The following is a 20,130-nucleotide window of genomic DNA, read 5'->3' as shown; positions in this document are numbered from 1 at the left end:
TTAACTATTATAACTATTCAGTAAGTTCTTAAAATCAATGCATATTCTCTGTTTGTTAGTGCAATATTCTACAGAATACCTATTTGAGCTTATTAATGTTACTGAAATTTTCTAAATTATTTTTCATTTTTGCTTCTTTGATCAAGTTCTAAAAGGAACATGTACTAACGACCAACTGCAACTGCTGATTTATCTGTTTCTCCCACTGTTGTTTTATACACTTAAAGGTAATACTCTTAGATGCATAAATGTCTACAATCATTGTTTTTTCTTGATCTACTGTTCTTTTTATCAATATGTAGCATTCCTCTGTGTGCTTTGTAACTTCTTTGCTCAGTCATTTAAGCATATGACTCTTGATTCTGGCTCAGGTCACAATCTCAGGGTCATGAGATTGAGCCCCATGTGGGGCTCCGCAATCAGCATGGAATCTGCTTGTCCCTCTTCCTCCACTCCATACCTCCCCACCCCCCACCCTCGGCTCATACTCACTCTCTTAAAAAAAAAGAAAAAGATCATTTAATTAGTGGTATCTGGATGGCTCAGTCAGTTAAGTATCCAGATCTTGATTTCAGTTCAGGTCTTGATTTCTGGGTCATGAGTTCAAGCCCCTTGTTGTACTCCACACTGGGCATAAAGCCTACTTTAGATAGATAGATAGATAGATAGATAGATAATTTAACTTATGTTAAAATAAATCAGATTCAGAAGACACATTTTCTTGATACACCTTTTATTTATAAAAAATTTTTCTGGGGCACCTGGGTGGCTCAGTGGGTTGGCCCTCTGCCTTTGGCTCAGGTCATGATCTCAGGGTCCTGGGATCGAGTCCCACGTCGGGCTCTCTGCTCAGCGGAGAACCTGCTTCCTCCTCTATCTCTCACTCTGCCTGCCTCTCTGCCTACTTGTGATCTCTCTCTGTGAAATAAATAAATAGAGTCTTTAAAAAATTTCTGTTCTTTTATTTTTAATTCTACTATTTTTTGCCTTATGCTTAACTCTTATTGACAATATATTCTGCATCTTGTTTTTTAATCCAACTGAGGTCAGTATTTTAATCTAAGTTTAATATATTGCCTTTCCCATTATTCATACCATTTTGGTCAACATTTTTCATGGTGTCTACATACCTCTTATTTTTTCCCACCCTTTCCCCTATTCTTTTCTATTCTCCACTAGATAAATTGAGAGTTTTATACTCAAGATTTGAAACTTATACATTGTTTTATTCCCCTAGCATATTAACAGCCATACTTACACTTATATTTTCCTGTCATCTTCTCAAACTTATCATTATCTGTATCTCCTCAAAAAAAGACACTGCCCCATCACCACTATGAACAGTGCCAACTCCACCATTTGTAGCTGGGGGACTGGTGGTGGTGGGCAGGAAGCCCCCAAATCTGAGAACCTCTAGTGTAATAATATGTATCTCTACTCTGCCAACACTCTTTTTCTGAGGTGATCTTCTACTCAGGTATAGGTAATATGGAGGAAGAAGGGGACACTCAGAAGCTAATCAGTACCTCACCAATATTACACTACAGCACCTGCCTCACCACCACCCCATGACTCGTAACAGGCTAAGCACTGCTCAGAGTGGTCATGGAGCAATGATCCACCTAGAACAATAAGAGAGCAACAGTTACTGAAAAATAACCCAAACCACCTCATGATGCCAAATCCTCTTTTATACTGAACAGTTGTTTCACTCATACACATATATTCAGATTCCTCACAGGGAAGCATTATAGCATTATGACCAAGAACATAAGTTCTGGAGTTTCAACTGATCAAATTCTGAATCCCAGGTAATCACTCGACTACTCATGTAACCTCAATCTCTCCAAGCTTCAGTGTGCCCATCTTCAAGATGTTACGACAATTCTTATTTCTTAGAAGATTACTGCAGGGATTAACTGAGAAAACGAAAGAAACTATACATCCCTGCATGACACACAGAAAGCATCCAATGTCAGGTATTATCAAACATGTTTTATGAATTATGGAAAGACTAGATTTCTAAAATGCACTTCTGTCCTAAGGATGTATTTTTAATTCTAAATGTGTTGAGGAAGTCAAAACTCCAGCTTGAAGAGCACAGCATACTGGGGCACCGCGTTGGGAATGCAAGCAGAAGGTGCATGGCAAACAACATCCAAGCTCCAGTGCCTAAACATCCTAGAGCCAGGGCAGGTCTTAACTTTGTGCTGCATCCACTATGAACGAAGAGCCACTTCCTATAAACTGTCAGTAAGATAGAGATAACATTCACCTATAACAAATAGAATTCTAAAATTCAATGTCCTGGAAAAGAAAAAATTGTACTACTTTGAGGCAGTAAGGTGTAAGTAAGGTATCAATTATTTTAATTTATTGAGAAAAATCAGCTCTGCACAGTTTTAACTCAAACAGAAAACAAATTCACTGGTAGGTCCACAGTATGTCACCAAGACTTAGAAACAAGCAACTGGGCATAAAACAGAAAATTTCCTCAAAGTATTATAACCAATATTGAAAGTCCCAGGGTACTACTGAAATTGGCCTCAAGTACCAACCAAAAGTCATATGCTAATTAAACACTTCACATAATTCCCCACAATGAAAGCAAAAAAAAAAAAAAAAAAAAAAAAAAAGAACAAACTTATCTTGCCTAATAAATACCATTAATCTGAGGATCACAGAAATCAACAGAAATCAAAAAAATAAATAAATAAAAGGGCTTATAAACTGTAAGGTAAGTAAAAAATTTGAAACCTATTGATATTTAGTATTTACCTCTAAATTCAGATGAGAGCTACATAATTAAACATCTATTCTAGACACAACCACTTTAGGAAGTTAGTCCTATTATTATCCCCATTTACAAATGAGGAAATGAAGGATTAAAGAGGTAAAGTAATTCATCCAAGATCACATAAGTAATAAACACAGATAGCTGCATTCAAATTAAGGTCTGACTCCAAAGCCCATGCTTTTAACCTCTATGTTAATAAATCCAGACCACCTCCGTGAAGATCAACAGATTAAAAGGGATGTTCATGGGGCGCCTGGGTGGCTCAGTTGGTTAAACTGCTGCCTTCGGCTCAGGTCATGATTCCAGGGTCCTGGGATCAAGCCCCGCATCAGGCTCCCTGCTTAGCAGGGAGCCTGCTCCTCTCTCTCCCTCTGCCTGCCGCTCTGCTCACTTGCGCTCTGTCAAATAAATAAAACCTTAAAAAAAAAAAAAAAAAAAGGCGGGGGGAATGTTCATAAAATAAGAGCAATTCCAGAAATACTATATATTGTACAATGCCCAAAACAAAAGGGCCTCATTCCCTGGACCAGGAACAAGAAGAAAATCAAGTCTTTTGCCATAGCCCATTTTTCCTTAAAGGATTCCTAAAAACTCCTTGATCCATGTTCTTTTTCATACATGCTTAATGTAGTGATGTGAGAGTTAGATCAAAATCTAGGGCAGCTGCAGAAATGAGGACAGTATGAGTTAAGAGCAAATTATAAAAAAAAGTGAGAATTTTCCAAAAGCTGGTTCAAACTGCCTCTTATTGGGCTCTAACATGAGAAAGATGTTTAGGAAAAAGTGACCCCAGTCAAATGTCACCAGAGTAATTTGGAAAAAAAAAAAGCACATGCTAATAAATCACCATATCACATTCATATGATTATCCTATACTCAAAAGATTACTGGCTTTTACACTGTTATATTTTAGGATGAGATGGTCATACTATAGCAGTTGTCCTAGTGACTCATAGGGGTAATCACTGAAACTCAGTTACTCCCACATGGCTAAAAACAAATATAAGAACCATTCAAGAATGACCACAAATACAGTCTTTATTCTCTATGGTACAAGAAATCAATCACAAGCCCATTTGTGTGAGGCCTATCGAATAAGAACACTACTTGAGAGGGGTACAAAGAAAAGGATGGATTGCCAAGAGGAAAAATGTCATTTATTAGACTGTGACAAGCTTTTAAATGTTTGCATTATCATTAAACCAACTGCCTGGTTCTCCGATTCGCACACCTGCCACCTCTAGCCAACACTTATCACACTCCTAAACTTGGAAGTAGGCTCACCTCTAAAACACTGGCACCCTCTTCTGACCCTTGTGTAGTACTGCATGCACACCAGTTTCTGGGGTGAAAAACTCTAATAAAGGCATTAGTTAGTAACTTTGCAGGTAACATTTTCCAGATAATTTTATATTTTCAATTCCCTGGATGAACATAAAACTAGATGAATTTATTTCTTATAAAAATAAGAAAGAGCAGATCTTCTAAATAAAATGTATGCCAGTGGAAAGAAAACCAACTGTGTTCTCTTAATATTTTCAGTTTATATATATCAACTGATTTTAATACAATAGCTACAATGATAACAGTAACAGACAAAGGCTTTACTGTGTGTAATAAACTAGTTTAATCCTAACAACAACCCGATGAGGCAGACACTCCTATTATCTTCATCTTACAGATGGAGGGAAAGTGAGGCACAGTGAACTTAAATAACATGCCCAGGATCACATACCTGGTAGTAAGTGGTAAGGCTTTAGTTCAAACTCAGCAACTATGACCCCAGAGCCAAAACCTAATTTTTATCTAAAATATCCCTGTGAGGTAGAATGAGGTTTATATCCTGATAATAAGAAACATGACTGAAAGAAAGTCTGAGTTGTAAGGAAAATTAAAATACATCATGTAAATCTCTCATCATCTGAATCTCTCATTTTCAATAAAGTCCCAACCTATACAAAAATAAAATATTACATGAAAGAGTTTTGGTCATTTCCCCTTTCCTCCTCACTAAAGGATTCTCATCTTCCGGTTCTATAATGTTTTTATGCATTTTTACTTCTCATTCCTCTTTTCCATCTAAGTACGCCCCTATTTACCTATCAGGTTCTTTAAAAGAAAAAGGAAGACAAGCTAAATAATCTACAATTTCTAACTTCATTTTCAAACAGGATATGAAGGCACATTGTCTCATGATCTGACGTTCAAAATGAGATCTATTTAGAACATTTCTAGATTCTGCAGCTTTCCTACATAAAGCTAGTCATAATATCAAAAATCAAGAACACTTAATAATCTAAACAAAGGGTAACCGAGCTCACTGCCATTCATGATTCACCATGGATTTGGATTTCTTTTTTACAACTATCTTTACAACATTTCATGTTAAAGTATACTTAGTAGTACAAACTTAGGGCAAGTTCAAAGAATTAAAGGCATCCATAAACTGCACCAGATCTAAGAAATGAAACAAGATAGTTCTATTTTAGTACAGTATGACCACATTGCTAAACAATTATTCATCACATTATTCATATCTCCCGAATCTAAGTATGACAAAAACTGCACAGGTGATACACATGAAAAGGTGTCAAGGAACTGAATGCCTGCCAAAGCCAGAATTCTTCTTACCTCGGTCTGCAGGATGGCAGCCCGCTGTTCTTTAGCAGTCAAGGACTCCTTCAGCACTTCAATGTGTTGCTTACTGTCTGAGAACTGGTTTGTGAGTGTTTCTAGCTTTGTCTGTAAGGCCAGTAGTTCTGTGTCCTTTCTGGATAGTTCCTGCTTCACCTGACCAATCTAGAGAAGATAATAAAAACTGTAAGGAAAAAAGAAATGAAACAACCACCTCTGATCTGGCTCTTTGACAGATCTGAGTCACAAAATAAGAAACTAAAAGCATTAGTTTTCTGACAAAACATAATTCATCTTTTTTCCATCATCTAATCTTGGATAACCACCCACCACACACACACACACACACACAGTTTTTCAACAAATAGGGAAATTCCAGTTTTCATTTATTGCATCTCCTAAATACTCTTCAAAATCCCTTAGAAAAAGAATAGAGGGAGAAAAATCCCAATTCAATTAGACTACTATGCAATAGCAGGAAGCATCTGAATACCACTGCGCTGATGAAACAGTTTTCATTTTATTAAGTCAGACCTCTTAAAACATAAAGCAGGATTAGTGTAGATACAAAACAGAAGGGAAAAAGAAAACCTCCTAGCATTGCTATTTAAAGTTAAATTCGAAAGCTGCTGCCAGTATACTGTTTATTTTTTTCATTCGCAAACAAAAGTTTATATAAAATCCTTATCTTAAAAAGCCACATTTAGTGTTATGAGGCATTATAAACCTGTGCCTCTTAGAAATCATATAATTTTGATGAGTTTGAGATACTGACCTTAAAAAAGATTCCACCTACAAAGTTGTATCATCTACAATGTCTACTAGCTAAAGGTTTTAAAAAGCATATGACTTAAATGCATAAAGGCTCATTCTGTAAGAATCAACATGTGTAATTTGAAACTGAATTACTGACAGAGGAATCCATAGTCAAGAGGTGCCATTCATTCTCCCATAAATTTCTCTCATCTTAACTTAAAAAATTTTTATTTCAAACATTTCATTTACATTTCTGTTTCTAAGAATTTTCTAAATAGTCTCTTATTCTAAATGTACACCAAATAAGTAAGTATCAGATTTGCTTTTACATTCTATTCTGTCTCCTGCCTAGCAAGGTAGCTATGCACGAGAAGATCAATTATTGGAAGTATAAATCTGACTGACAAGTTCAGTAATTTCAGTATTACTGATGAAAGTTCTCTGTATTTTTTCATTGATGTATCTATAGTATTTTCACTATAATAATCTTAGGTATAAGGGACAGTTTGGGGAACATTTTCCCATAAGGAGGTATGAAATAAATATCACTTTAATTAAATTAGACTTTTAAGGAGTGCTAAAAATAAGTGTCTGATTTACTCTTCTTGTTTAGCAAGAAGATAAGCATTTTTCCCATATGCATGAAAATTCTATTTGCAGATTTAGTTATTCATTCATTCCACAAATATTTCTATATGCATACTGTATGCAAACTACTTGAGGGTACTAAGAACATCAATGGAAGATGACTATAAATGGCAGCTATCTTCACCCTATAATATAAATATGTACCCTGGAGTTACCTGTAATGTAATGCTGTGGCATCTTTCATGACATTCCTTTTTCCAACAAAAAGTACATATTTATATTATTCCATCCTTAACATACAGGTTGCACTAAAAACATACTTGTGTATGAATGAATATTCAGGAGAAATGTTTAAAATGCTATCACTTCCTTAACTAAGGAACTACTATGGTTTAAAGATTACCTCCAATCACATAGTTAAAAATAGGTATAAAATCCCTGTTTCCTCATCATCTACTTTATTAAAGAATCATCAAATACTGCTATATTGACCACAGAGACTGAGAAAGGGAAGAAAATATTCTAAATGGAAAGCAGAGTTTAGAAGCACACATTTTCCATAAAAGTTAGGATCATGAGGCTTTGCAGTCATTCACACCTGAGGATAAGTGTGTCTCTGAGTATTAAGCCTTGGTTTCCTGACCAGTAAAATGGAGAAAGTAAACAGACGCTACTGTACTGTTTGGAGATTAAATAAAATAATGTATGGAATGTACTTAGCCTGTTGTCTGACACAACAAAGAAATATTTACAATAGCTAAGGAAAAAAAAAGATAAAGTTATACATCAACTACTCCTCTAGAAAATACACAGTTACCATAAACCAAATAAGTGCCTTATAGACAAAATATTTCACTTTACTATCTGTACTATAAAGGGGCCCATAAATAGCAAAAACATCAAGTCAGCACAAATTTTGTTTTGTTTTGGTTTGGTTTGGTTTTTTTAACGCTGTGTTCCTGTTTTATCCCACAATTATTTTCAGAAGCAGTTTTTTCCCTGACACTGGTGTGACATACACGCACGTGGCCTAGTACAGGGCAGAAGATGGAAAAGCTCACCAGCACTGGTTCTGGAACCAGACTGCTTGTGTAAAAATCAAGCTCTGCCTCTCACCAGGTATATCACCTGAGTACCACTCTGCTACCTCAGTTTCCACATCTATAAACTGGGGTTGGGTGATACACCAACCTTGGCAGGTTATAAGTGTTTGACTGTTAGCTATTTTATTATTTTTTTGTTACATTTTGAAATGGAATTTTAAGTTCTTTAGACAGAAGATTAAACTAGATTTAGAGATTTTATGTTTCATGCTAATTCTAATTGACTAGCTAACTCTAAATAAGCAAGTCACTTTCTACACATCTGTTCTTTAAAAAGTAACATTTGTTGGAAAATCACCTAATGGAGACTTAAAGTTAAATACATATGAACTTAAAGCACTTTACTCAAGAATTTCAAAATCTAGGCGAGTTGATCTTAAAAGTTCTCATCAAAAGAAGAAAAAAAAATTTTGTGATGGATGTTAACTAGACTTACTGTGGAGATCATCTGTGTGTGTGTGTGTGTGTGTGTGTGTGTGTGTGTGTATTTCAAATCATTATGGTGCAAATCTGAAATATAAAGTTATAAATCAATTATACCTCGGTTTAAAAAAAAAAAAGGATTTCAAATTCAAATAATCCCTAGAACGGAGAACATCTGCATATTCTTATACCGAAGAAGAAATGGAGATCACCATTCATATAAAACAATTATCTACAAAAGGAAAGGAGAAAAAACACGCTTCGAAGTCCCATCCATACAATGACAAAAGCAACAATAAAGAAGCAGAACAAGTGAGGGCTCACTGCACACAAAGTGACATATGGGTCAAACTGGTGAACAGGAGTCAGTTAAAGAGCAGAGCAGGCTGGTTAGTGCTAGTATTGGGCAAGGCTGCCAATCAAAGAGAATGAAAGTATAAGCCACCCAGAAGCCAGAGCTAGCAGGGTCCCACTGTGGGATCACTGCACACAAAGAGTAAATCTTACGGCAAAGACCTCAGCCTGAAGACCAGCCGCTCTCTTTTTCAGCTCCTCCCCTTGAGCCTCTTTCGAACTTAGTTCCTCCTTCAGTTGCTCTACCTGTCACGACATTGTTATTCTTTTTCACTTACGTGTCAATCTAGGTCTTACTATCTGCTTTTCAGCCAGAGCAGTAACTGGAAATAACAATAACCTATATAACACAATCAAATCTGTTCCCCTAATTCCCTCTTCAAAGAACCCTAGATAGTTTCTCTATTTTCACATCTTTTAATGGACTTAAATGAGCCAATCAGCAAATGCAGACTGTATGGTAGTATATTTTCTTCTCAAATTAGCGTGAAAAATACAAACTAATAGAAGTTGAAAATGTGAATTTTTAAGTTCTAAAATTAGCATCGATTTTCAGTAGTCATTGATAACAGATTCTTAAAATAATAAAGGAATATTCTATTGACTTTTATGTCAGGTATGAGTACCACAGCAAGAAGCTAGAAACTGGAGAGGAAGTTAGAATAATTGTGTATCATTCCTCTACGGTTTTCTGTTCTGAGAAACTAGGGAACTAATACAATTGGGATGCGAGGGGTACTTATTTACAGCTAATATTATGTAATCACAATTGTGATTTTTAATTAAACCAAAACAAACTTGGCAAATTGATAACTATAATAAACTAGATCCTCCAATTTGCCCAAACAGTTTATAGAATCAAACTAAATGGCTTTGGATCTAAAGAAAAAATACTGTGACTGAGTTTCTAAATATGGACTGACATGCTGCGCTGGTATGTTATCTTACTGTAGATATATCTGAAGTGCACACGGGAAACAATAAACCTGATACAAACGCATCTTCTCCAAGGGACAGAACAAAGGGCTTTTCTTTATAGAACTGTATTTGAGGGGAACATAGGATATTATTTAAGCCATTTCAGGGAAAAAAAAAAAATAGGTGGGGGAACTGGGTTCAGGATTTTGGCTTTTAAAATACTACACAAGAGTTAAAGAACTTGGTGTCTCATGTAGTGAGAAAAATTCAATTTGGATATAATTCTAATAAATCATCTCAGAAGTACTGATAGATATAAATCTTAAACTGTGACAACACATATCAGCCTCATAGGAATAATTTTCTTTTAAGTGAAAACTTGAAATAACAATACATCAGTAATTCTGACTTTAGTTCTAGGAAAGTTGCATTTGAAAGAATTCTAATTATCCTTCCCTGAAGTCTGATAAAACACTGTGAATTTCTTCATCATCACCAAGGAAACAGAAATATGCATCAATTTCTCAAAACTCTTTTAAAAACTATAGTATCACACACCATTACCTTATTTTTCATAAATTTAGAATGGCTCCGATAGACCTCCATTTGTTTCATTTCTTCCTCCCGTTCTTCAGTACTCAAGGCCCCATTTGATTTCAGCATCTGAATTTCCTCTTCCAAGTCTCGGAGCCCACGCTCCATAGAGGAAATTTTTGAATCCTGAAGACAATGGAAGATTTAGACATTAAAGTATTCACAACGAATGAGAGACATTGAAAAACTAAGTCTTTACAATGGTGAATTTAATAAAGATAAACAAATAAAGATAGCATTTGGTGCCTTGCTTCTAAATTATATCCTTTATGGCCACTTCGGTGAAAGGAGAAGAGTTCATATCTAGAATATGATTTTTCCTCTGTCCCTTCCTCCAGTCTATACCCTTTTGCTTAAAGTTGAGAGAATTATCTTCTTTAAAAAGTAGAAGAAATGGAAAGCTAGTTAAAGTTTCTTTGTGGTCGGGGCACCTGGGTGGCTCAGTGGGTTAAGCCTCTGCCTTCAGCTCGGGTCATGATCTCAGGTTCCCGGGATCGAGTCCTACATCGGGCTCTCTGCCCAGCGCGGAGCCTGCTTCCCCCTTTCTCTCTGCCTGCCTCTCTGCCTACTTGTGATCTCTCTGTGTCAAATAAATAAATAAAATCTTTAAAAAAAAAAAAGTTTCTTTGTGGTCAATAAATTTCTAGGGAAAAATTCTATGATATTAACAGAAAAACCATTCCTAGCTACTCTATCATTCTACTCTGTGACCCCTAAAAGGTTTATTTCTCCTCCCAAAGGAAGGAGAAAAGTAAAAGTGTTTCAAAGACTTATGCAATAATGTGTATAACTATATTTGCAATAGTATTTTATAGCATCTCATTGTAAAAATAACAAAGGGATGATTATGCTAACAATTACAGTTTATCATATTATTCTCTCTAGTTTTCTACACATTTTAAGCATTTTGTAATAATTTTTTTAAATCACTGTCCTTATAAATCAGCTCCACAAATATCACCTCCCAGTAGAATATTCTTCTATATTGAATTTCTTGGTTTAGCTTGTCACAGTATCTAGTTTATCCCCTAGTTTACTTTAGATATTATCAATTGCAGAAAGATCACATTATATGTCAATTACAGAAAAATTCCTTCATAGAATGAACACTTTCTAAAGTTGTATATGTTTCATTCATCTAACAAAGAAGTAGAATCATAAATTAAGTATAGTTTTACTTTATTTGGAATTTCAGAGAAACCACTCCTTCAGAAAGTAATTTTGAAATTACTTTCTTTTGTACTTTACCTCAAAGATTTCTTGATTGACACTCCTTGTTATCATAAATCTTAGAGCATGAAGATAAAAGTTTTAAAGGATTTATCACAAGACAAGTACAACTAGCAATATTTAGGTTCAGGGGAGAGAAGGGGGATGTACTACTTGTCCTGTGTTACCTTTAAAAATACCACAGCAAAAATTTTCTTTTACAAATCTACTCAAGTTAAACTTAGATATAGTTCAAAATTAAATGCACCAAAGTAATGCAATCAAAAGATACAACAAACCTAAATTCTGAATTACTTGTTTAAAGTAAGTGGGTGTACCACAGCCTAAAAACACACACACACACACACAAAAACAGTGGGCCACACTTAATCTCCCGGCCCATAAAGAATAAATACAACCATAACTTAAAGATATCATGGGCTCAGCTCCAGACCACTGCAGTTAAGTAAATAGCACAATAAAGCAAGTCAAATAAATTTTTTTGTTTCCCACTGCATATAAAAGGTATGTTTATACTATAGTCTATTAAGTATATAATAGCATTATGGGAAAGAATATATATACCTTAACTTAAAAATAATTTATTGCTAAAAAATATTATCATATGAGCTTTCAGTGAGTCATAATCTTTTTGCTGGTGCAGAGACTACATGTTGATAGGTACTGACTGGTCAGGGTGGTGGTGGCTAAATTTGGGGCGACTATGGCAAATTCTTAAAATAAGGCAACAAATCTGCTACATCAATTAACTTCTCCTTTTGTAAACAATTTCTCTATAGCAGATGATACTGTCTGACAGCATTTTACCCACAGAACTTTCAAAACTACAGTCAATCCTCTCACACCCTGCTGCTGCTTTATCAACAAACATTCTGTAGTATTCTAAATCCTTGGTTGCATTTCATGGCATCTTTACCAAGAGTAGACTCGATCTTAAGAAACTACTTTTTTTTGCTCATACATAAGAAGCAACTCCTCATCTGTTCAAGTTTTAGCATAAGATTCAACATCTTCAGGCTCCACTTCTAATTCTAGTTCTCTTGCTATTTCTGCCACATCTGCAGCTCTTCCTCCACTGAAGTCCTGAACCCCTCAATGTCATCCAGGAGGGTTGGAGTCAACTTCTTCCAAACTCCTGTTCAGGTTGTTATTTTTACCTCTTCCCATGAATCACAAATGTTCTTACAGGCATCTGGAATGGTGAATCCTTTCCAGAAGGTTTTTTATTTACATGGCCCAGATCCTTCAGAAGAATCACTCTTTATGGCAGCTACAGCCTTACGAATGCATTTCTTAGATAATAATACCTGGAAATCAAATGACTCTCTGATCCATGGGTTGCAGAATAAATGTTTTGTTAGTAGGCATGAAAACAACAATAATCTCTTTGCACATCTCCATCAGAGCCCTTCCGTGAGCAGGTGCATTGTCATGAACAGCCATATTTTGAAAAGAAACTCTTTTTCTCTGTAGTAGGTCCCAACAGTGAGCTTAAAATATTCAGTAATGTTGCAAATAGATGCCCTGCCATCTAGGCTTTGTTTACAGAGCACAGGCAGAGCAGACTCAGCATAATTCTTAAAGCTCCAGGATTTTTGGAATGGTACATGAGCATGGGCTTCAACTTAAAGTAACCACTGCATTAGCCCCTCACAAAAAGCTCTGAAGCCAGGCACTGACTTCTCCTCTAGCTATGAAAGTCTTGGATGGCATCTTCTTCCAACAGAAAACTGTTTCATCTACACTGAAAATCTGTTGTTTAGTGGAGCCACCTTCATAAGTGATCTTATGAGGTCTTCTGGGTAACTTGCTGCAGCTTCTCCCTCCATACCTGCTGTTTTACCTTGCACTTTTATGTCATGGAGTGGCTTCTTTCCTTAAACCTCATGAACCAGGGCACCTGAGTGGCTCAGTGGGTTAAGCTGCTGCCTTTGGCTCAGGTCATGATCTCAGGGTCCTGGGATCGAGTCCCGCATCGAGCTCTCTGCTCAGCAAGGAGCTTGCTTCCCTCTCTCTCTCTCTCTGTCTGCCTGCCTCTCCATCTACTTGTGATCTCTCTGTCAAATAAATAAATAAAATCTTTAAAAAAAAAAAAACACAAAAAAAACAACCTCATGAACCAATCTCTGCTGGCTTCAAACTTTTCTTCTGCAGCTTCCTCGCCTCTTTCAGCCTTCACAGAATTGAGAGACTTAGAGCCTTCCTTAGATTAGGCTTTGGCTAAAGGGAACATTGTGGTTGGTTTGATCTTCAATCCAGACCACTAAAACTTTCTTCATATGAGCAATAAGACTGTTTCGCTGTCTTACCATTCATGTCTTCACTAGAGTAGCCACTACTAATTTCCTTTGCCTTCACAGTTCGGCTGTTTGGTGTTAAGAGGCCTCAGCTTTGGACCTGTCTTCCTCACTAAGCTTAATCATTTCTAGCTTTTGATTTGAAGTGAAAGACATGTTACTCTTTTCACTTAAACATGTAGAGATCATTGTAGGGTTATTAATTGGCCTAATTTAATATTGTTGTGTCTCAGGGAATAGGGAGGCCTGAGGAAAAGGAGAGTTACAGGGGAATGGCAGGTCAGTGAAGCAGGCAGATCACACATATTTAACAAGTTTGCCATCTTACATAGGCACAGTTTGTGGCATCCCAAAACAATTATAATAGCAACATCAAAGATCACTGATCACAGATCACCACAACAAATATAATAATGATGAAAAAGTCTGAAATATTGGGAGAATTTCTAACTTGTGACACAGAGACATGAAGTGAGCAAATGGTGTTAGAAAAATAGTATCCAAAGATATGTCTAAAGTATATGATCTCCTTACTATGAGGATGTTGAGATGCAGTGTGGGGGGTTTGGGGGGTAGGAAAAGAATAAATGAAACAAGATGGGATCGGGAGGGAGACAAACCATAAGAGACTCTTAATCTCACAAAACAAACTGAGGGTTGCCGGGGGCAGGGGGGTAGGGAGAGGGTGGTGGGGTTATGGACATTGGGGAAGATGTGTGCTATGGTGAGTGCTATGAAGTGTGTAAACCTGGTGATTCACAGACCTGTACCCCTGGAGCTAATAATACGTTATATGTTAATAAAAAAATTTTTAAAAATTTAAAAAAATTTTTTAAAAAAAGACCTGACACAAGGTTGCTACAAACCTTCAACTTGTAAAAAAAAAAAAAAAAAAAGACAGTATCTGCAAAACACAATAAAGTGAATCACAATAAACCAAGGTATGCCTGTAAACTGTTTTCATTGTACTATCTGAAAATTCACCTTCAAGATCACGATACATCTTCCTGGAAATATCAGGATGTAGTTCCTTAAGAATAGCTAAAATACTAGGCATATGCATGGGACTAACCTGCCAATGAAATGTGGCTGACCTCTGACATTAGTTGGGGGCGGTGGGTGGATAAAAAGGGGCCAATGCCAAGAGGGACTGCATTTCTAGCACCACTGGTACTCCACAACTGGTACTCCACACAAGACAAAATTGCCTCCAGCTATGAACTCAAGCTCTGCACATCACGTAGACAGCCTCTAACTCTACAAAGTCCCCACAACGCCCCAAGAAACATTATCAATTTTCTCCCCAAACTCCAACACAAATACAGAGGCCGCTCTTAACTCAATCAGCACCCTCACTACCAAATCATGTCCCATAAAAGCTTCTCCCCAGAAGGGACCAAACTATAACTCTGAAAGTCCCGAGGCAGCCACTGACTGCCCAGATAAGAGACCTGCCAGGCTACTTACTGAAATCAGGCCAGAAAAGCAAGGTCTGATATGCTCAACTTGTTCTACCACAACTCAACCAGACTGGGTTTATGTGAGAACAGTCCTTCCAACAAGGTTTCTTACTCCTAGAATGTATAATAACTAAGTAAATAAATTATTTATCATCTTACTATTTTATACTTCCCCCAGCCCTGGGTCTCCCATCATTAATCAGCCATTTCCAATGAGCCTACTGGAATCCCCTGTTCCTTGCAAAATTTCCCAAATCCTCACCTTTTTTCCCCCAGAATTTTCTCCTCACCAAAAGGTAAACCTGGCTTTCGCAAAGGATATACTTTCCCTGCATTCTCCCCGATGAAGGTTACTAACCCTCCAGTACCAGAAAAGAGCAGGGGGAAAAGTGCTGCCTCCCTTTATTTACAGCACACACTCCTTTTCACCTTACCCTCCTCGCTGCTGCCATCTAGGTACTTCCCAATCACTCCCGGCCATTTGAAAACGTCTTTGGCTCCTGGCTCACAATCAATCTTCCCTTCAAATGCCACTCCTGCCATCATCCTGGGATTTCAATGTCCTAATTCCGTGATGTCCTTAATTCCAATGACCTCATCTACTAGTCCACTTCACTACCCACTTGACAGGACTAAACTCTGGATCCTAAAACCACCCAGGACTCTCTCCCCAGGCCTGTTGCACCACCACTTTCTAGTTGCTATTCGTAAACCTCACAGACATTCCCTGTCACATTTTCTCCCAACCTGTCAGTCCATTCTGAATTCTTTTTTACTATCCACACTAAATTCTTGTCCTGATCATACAAACTACTCTCTCACCATGATCCTCAATTCATCTGCATCCCAATAATTCTGCCATTATCTACCTGACAAAACTCTCACCTAGAGCAGCACAGTAATTCTTACCTGTTCCTCCACTGCTAAAGGAAAAAAGAAAAAAAAATTAGAGAAGAAGGAAGGGGAGGTGGAGTGGAGAGGGAGAAGATGGGAGGGGGAAGAAGGCAAGAGAAGGGAGGAAGAACAGGAAGAAAAGGCAGAGGGAAGAGAAAACAAAATTACATCACCTTGAAGACAGTTGGGCTTTTTTATGGTCTATCAACCATCTTCCTTTCCTCTTCCCCCCCAAGACTATTCTAGACCTTCATAATTCTCTCAAGTTCATGCTATACTTACAGCTGTGATTTCAGCAAAGCATCCACCTGACCCAGCTGGGCCACCAGAATCTCAGAATCTCTTGCTTCTTAACCAAATGGCTAAAGGTTAACACAAGTTAAAATAAAGCCACTACCAATTAATACTATTATATTTCCCTATTCTATCAAAAGGTGAGTAACATGATTTTGGAAACATAGGTACATTCATGTGTTTTATTCTTAGGTTTAAACAGGGCTCAAGAAATAAAATACACAGAGATTTGTGGGAAATGTGAACATACAATGAAACTTTTTAAGGCTCTTTGCAGGATTATGTTCAAGACTGTTAACTAACTATGAACAGCCCAGAACTCTACTAATTCAGAATTTGTTTGGGAAATCCTTTCCCCACTGGAAATAAAGATATACACAAAATATTAAGAGGAAGTCATTTAAATTCAGAGAAAAGTTCTTAAAACTATATTTGAGAAGCCTCTATTTACATAAAACTATATACCAATAACTAAATATTCTTGTTATATTACCAAATATTAAATAAAAGCTCACAAAGTAAAAAGTGTCAATCTTTTTCAGGAATATGAAGAAGCTAAAAAAAAGAGAAAGACAGAGAGATCCTTATCTATAAGAGTCTTTCAGCTTTTGGAAGAAAGAATACGATGTTTATAAAAGTAATAATAGCAGCAGCTAACAGTTTGCGACATGCCAGGTACTGTTCAAAGTGTTTTACTTGCTATACCTAATTTAAACCTCAAAACAACCTATGGGATAGCACTCTTATTACCTCCTTCTATCAATGAAGAAATTGAGGTATAGGGAGGTTAGGTAACTTACTTTGTGTCATATAACTGATTCAAGTAAAGCCAAATTTTGAAACCAAGGAATCTGGAAGGCAAGCTCCTCATATAACACAGAGCTCAAAGACTTCTAACTATTCATTAACTTAAGGCAGAGTTTTTCAAAGTATGGTTCACATTCTAAATTCTGGATCCCCCAAGACCTTTTCAAGAAGGCTGCATAGTCAAAGCCATTTTCATAATAATACTATGACTTTATTTGCCTTCTCCACTATGTTAACATTTACACTAAAAGTATATAAGCAATAGTGGGGGAAAAAAACTGCTAGTGTCTTAGGACAACAGGCAGTAGCACCAAACCATACCAGCAGTCATCGCACTTTTCAGCATCAGACGCTCACAGAAAAAAAAAAGAAAGAAGTATTAGTAATTAAAAAAGAAAAAAAAATAAGTAAGCTCTAGGCCCAATGTGACCCTGAGGTCATATTGACCCCGATGGTCAAGAGTCACATGCTCTGCCAACTGAGCTAGCCAGGCGCCCCTAGAAATAAAAGTTTTGGAAGACTGCTTCCCTTGAGAATGTCCCTAAGGAAGCAGTAAAAATTATTACTTTTAATTAACCACACCCCTTCAGAACACATCTTTTTAATATTCTCTGTGATGAAATGGGAAGGAGCTAGGCATTTCTGCCCACTGAAGTACAAAAGTTGTTCCTTAGGAACAGCACTTGTGTGCCTCTTTGCTGCATTAGGTAATTTTTTCATGTAACATCACTTTTACTTGAAAGAACAATTGACAAACTATGGTTACTAGACTTAGTATTAGGCAGGCATTTTCTAAAAACCAATGAATGAGCCTGTCATTTTAAGAGAAAAAGGGGTCCTGAGATCAAAAGGTTTAAGCACAGCTGTTTAAAAGAAATTCTGGACAAGCCTTTTTGGTCCCATTTGAGTTCTCTATAACTAAAAGGTAATAAAACTGAAGTTCTTTTTAAGTGTCATTTTCATCATCTTACTATGTCTTCTCAATCTACAAAATAAGTGAAATATTATTATATACCACTTTCTAAAACTCACACAGGAAAGTGTGCAATCACTTAAAAATATAAAGTGACTCACAAGATTCTTTGCAGACTCTTACTTACCTTCATTTCAATAACAGTTTGCAGGGCTTTTGTTTTGGCAGAATCAGGAGCATTCTCAAATCTCCGATGCATCTCCTATACAAGAGAAGTAAAAATGAGAGTAAGTGTCCTCCTTTTCATTCTTGTTTTTTTCCTAAAGGGAGAGCAGAGAAGGATGGCGAGAGGGAATAATTGTGTAAAAAAAATGACTACCCCAGCCTTACAAGACACTCGGATCCCTGTCTACCAAACCTTCCCCAGTGGATCAGAGAACCACAAGCTGCATTCAGGCTAAAGGAGTAAAGGGTCAAACATACAGGCATATGAGTCCCTGTCAGTGAACACCTAGTTATTTAAAATTAGTCACACAGGTGAAATCAGTACAACAGATGGAAACTACAATGCAACCCCAGAGCAGTGTGTCAATTTTCCACATGACTCTAAGACCTATAAATCAGAACTCCACACACAGTCCAAAGGGAGATCAGAAATATTTCCTTTTTAAAAGGAGAAATAAAAGCAGTCATCAGTCTGCACTGCACAAAGCTACTAAAAGCATTTGTGTTAATCACATCCTTTCTACAGCACCTACTCCAGAGTAACAACCTGGCTACCTGGGATGAAAATCTCTCTCTAGCAGGGTGACAAGTAGAAAGAAAAAAGAAGGTAAGATTGTTCATGTTAATAAAATGTCATAAAAACGTAACTATTCTTTTTCCTCTAAATTTTAGTGATCTCAGAATCAGGAAGAAAGGAAGCAATGGTAGTAATATCATAATCAGGGTCTTCAAGGGTCACAAAAAAGTTATCAGACCACCTCAGGCTATTTCCTGTCAGATTTCGTGAATGCCTCCGACTCAACCAGTCAACATTTCCAAAGTACCCTGGCATAGCTTCTAATGATCCCAGAGAGAATCGCTTGTCGGCTTTTGGCTAAGATCAAGTTCAGTGATCCCAGAGAATACACAGATGAATACTTTCCATCTGAGCTATACTCAACCATAATGAAAGGAATGTATAATACTTTAATTATACCTTTCACCTAATTTATTCATTCCTGCCTGGCCAGGAAGAATAGTTTGAGAGAAAACAGAAAACAGAACTGTACACTTCACAGAGTTACCTCTTCCTGAAAAAGCAGGACCACTGAACTGACAAAAGTTCTAAATTATAAACAGTCAGCATTTAAAAACCAGTAACTTTTGAACATCCACATTTACCAGTTGGCTGCTGAAACTATAGTGCAAACAACTATTAATAAATAACACTCTTTCTGCTACTTTTCTCCCTAACTCCAGGTGGTCTTAAAGCCTGCTCCATCCTTTCAGTCACTCAGGTGAAACACCTGAGTCTTAATGCCTTCCTTTTGCTTTGGAGCTATAGTCAGTCAATCAGGAAATCCAGTAAACTCTACCTTCAAAACATATCCAAAATGCAAGCACTCCTTGACATCTCCACTGTTACCACCTGGAATAAGCCACCAACAAAAATACATCTTTTAGGGGCACCTAGGTGGTACAGTTGGTTAAGCATCCAACTCTTGGTTTTGGCTCAGGTCATGATCTCAGAGTCGTGGGATGGATCCCCGCATCAGGCTCCACACTCAGCAGAGTCTACTTGGGACTCTCTCTCTGTCCCTCCCCCAGCACGTTTGTTCTTGCTCTCTCTCTCTTTCCCTCTCTCCCTCCCACTCTCTCAAAAAATAAATATATATATGTATACATATATACATATGTATATATATATATGGGGTGTGTGTGTGCGTGCACACATATATACATATACATCTGTATGTATCTTTTAAACACAATAACAAGCTCCTAATTAGGGTCTCCACCCTTTGTCTTGCTCCCCTACAGTCTACAACAGAGCACTCACAGTGACCTTGGAGCATGAATTTAA

The 20,130-nt window shown here is 37.0% G+C and overlaps 1 protein-coding gene across 11 annotated transcripts in view; it reads right to left on the bottom strand.

The window, feature by feature from the left end:
• Positions 1 to 20,130, bottom strand: part of ERC1 (ELKS/RAB6-interacting/CAST family member 1) — a 563,354-nt gene that overhangs the window by 425,036 nt on the left and 118,188 nt on the right. For 7 of the 11 annotated variants that reach the window (XM_032844415.1, XM_032844410.1, XM_032844416.1 and 4 more), the window contains exons 4-7: positions 18,250 to 18,324; positions 10,138 to 10,293; positions 8,818 to 8,901; positions 5,429 to 5,596 (exon numbers count right to left, since the gene is read on the bottom strand). In XM_032844415.1, the coding sequence (XP_032700306.1) occupies positions 5,429 to 5,596; positions 8,818 to 8,901; positions 10,138 to 10,293; positions 18,250 to 18,324 (483 nt within the window). The remainder of the gene's footprint in view (positions 1 to 5,428; positions 5,597 to 8,817; positions 8,902 to 10,137; positions 10,294 to 18,249; positions 18,325 to 20,130) is intronic. The other 4 variants (XM_032844412.1, XM_032844418.1, XM_032844420.1 and 1 more) reach the window with 1 other exon arrangement.

This window comes from Lontra canadensis, unplaced genomic scaffold, assembly GCF_010015895.1.
Source record: "Lontra canadensis isolate GAN:19392208 unplaced genomic scaffold, GSC_riverotter_1.0 scaffold153, whole genome shotgun sequence".
Classification (NCBI taxonomy): Eukaryota; Metazoa; Chordata; class Mammalia; order Carnivora; family Mustelidae; genus Lontra; species Lontra canadensis.
The sequence above is the reverse complement of the archived record's forward strand: the minus strand, read 5'-3'. Positions and strand labels throughout refer to the sequence as shown.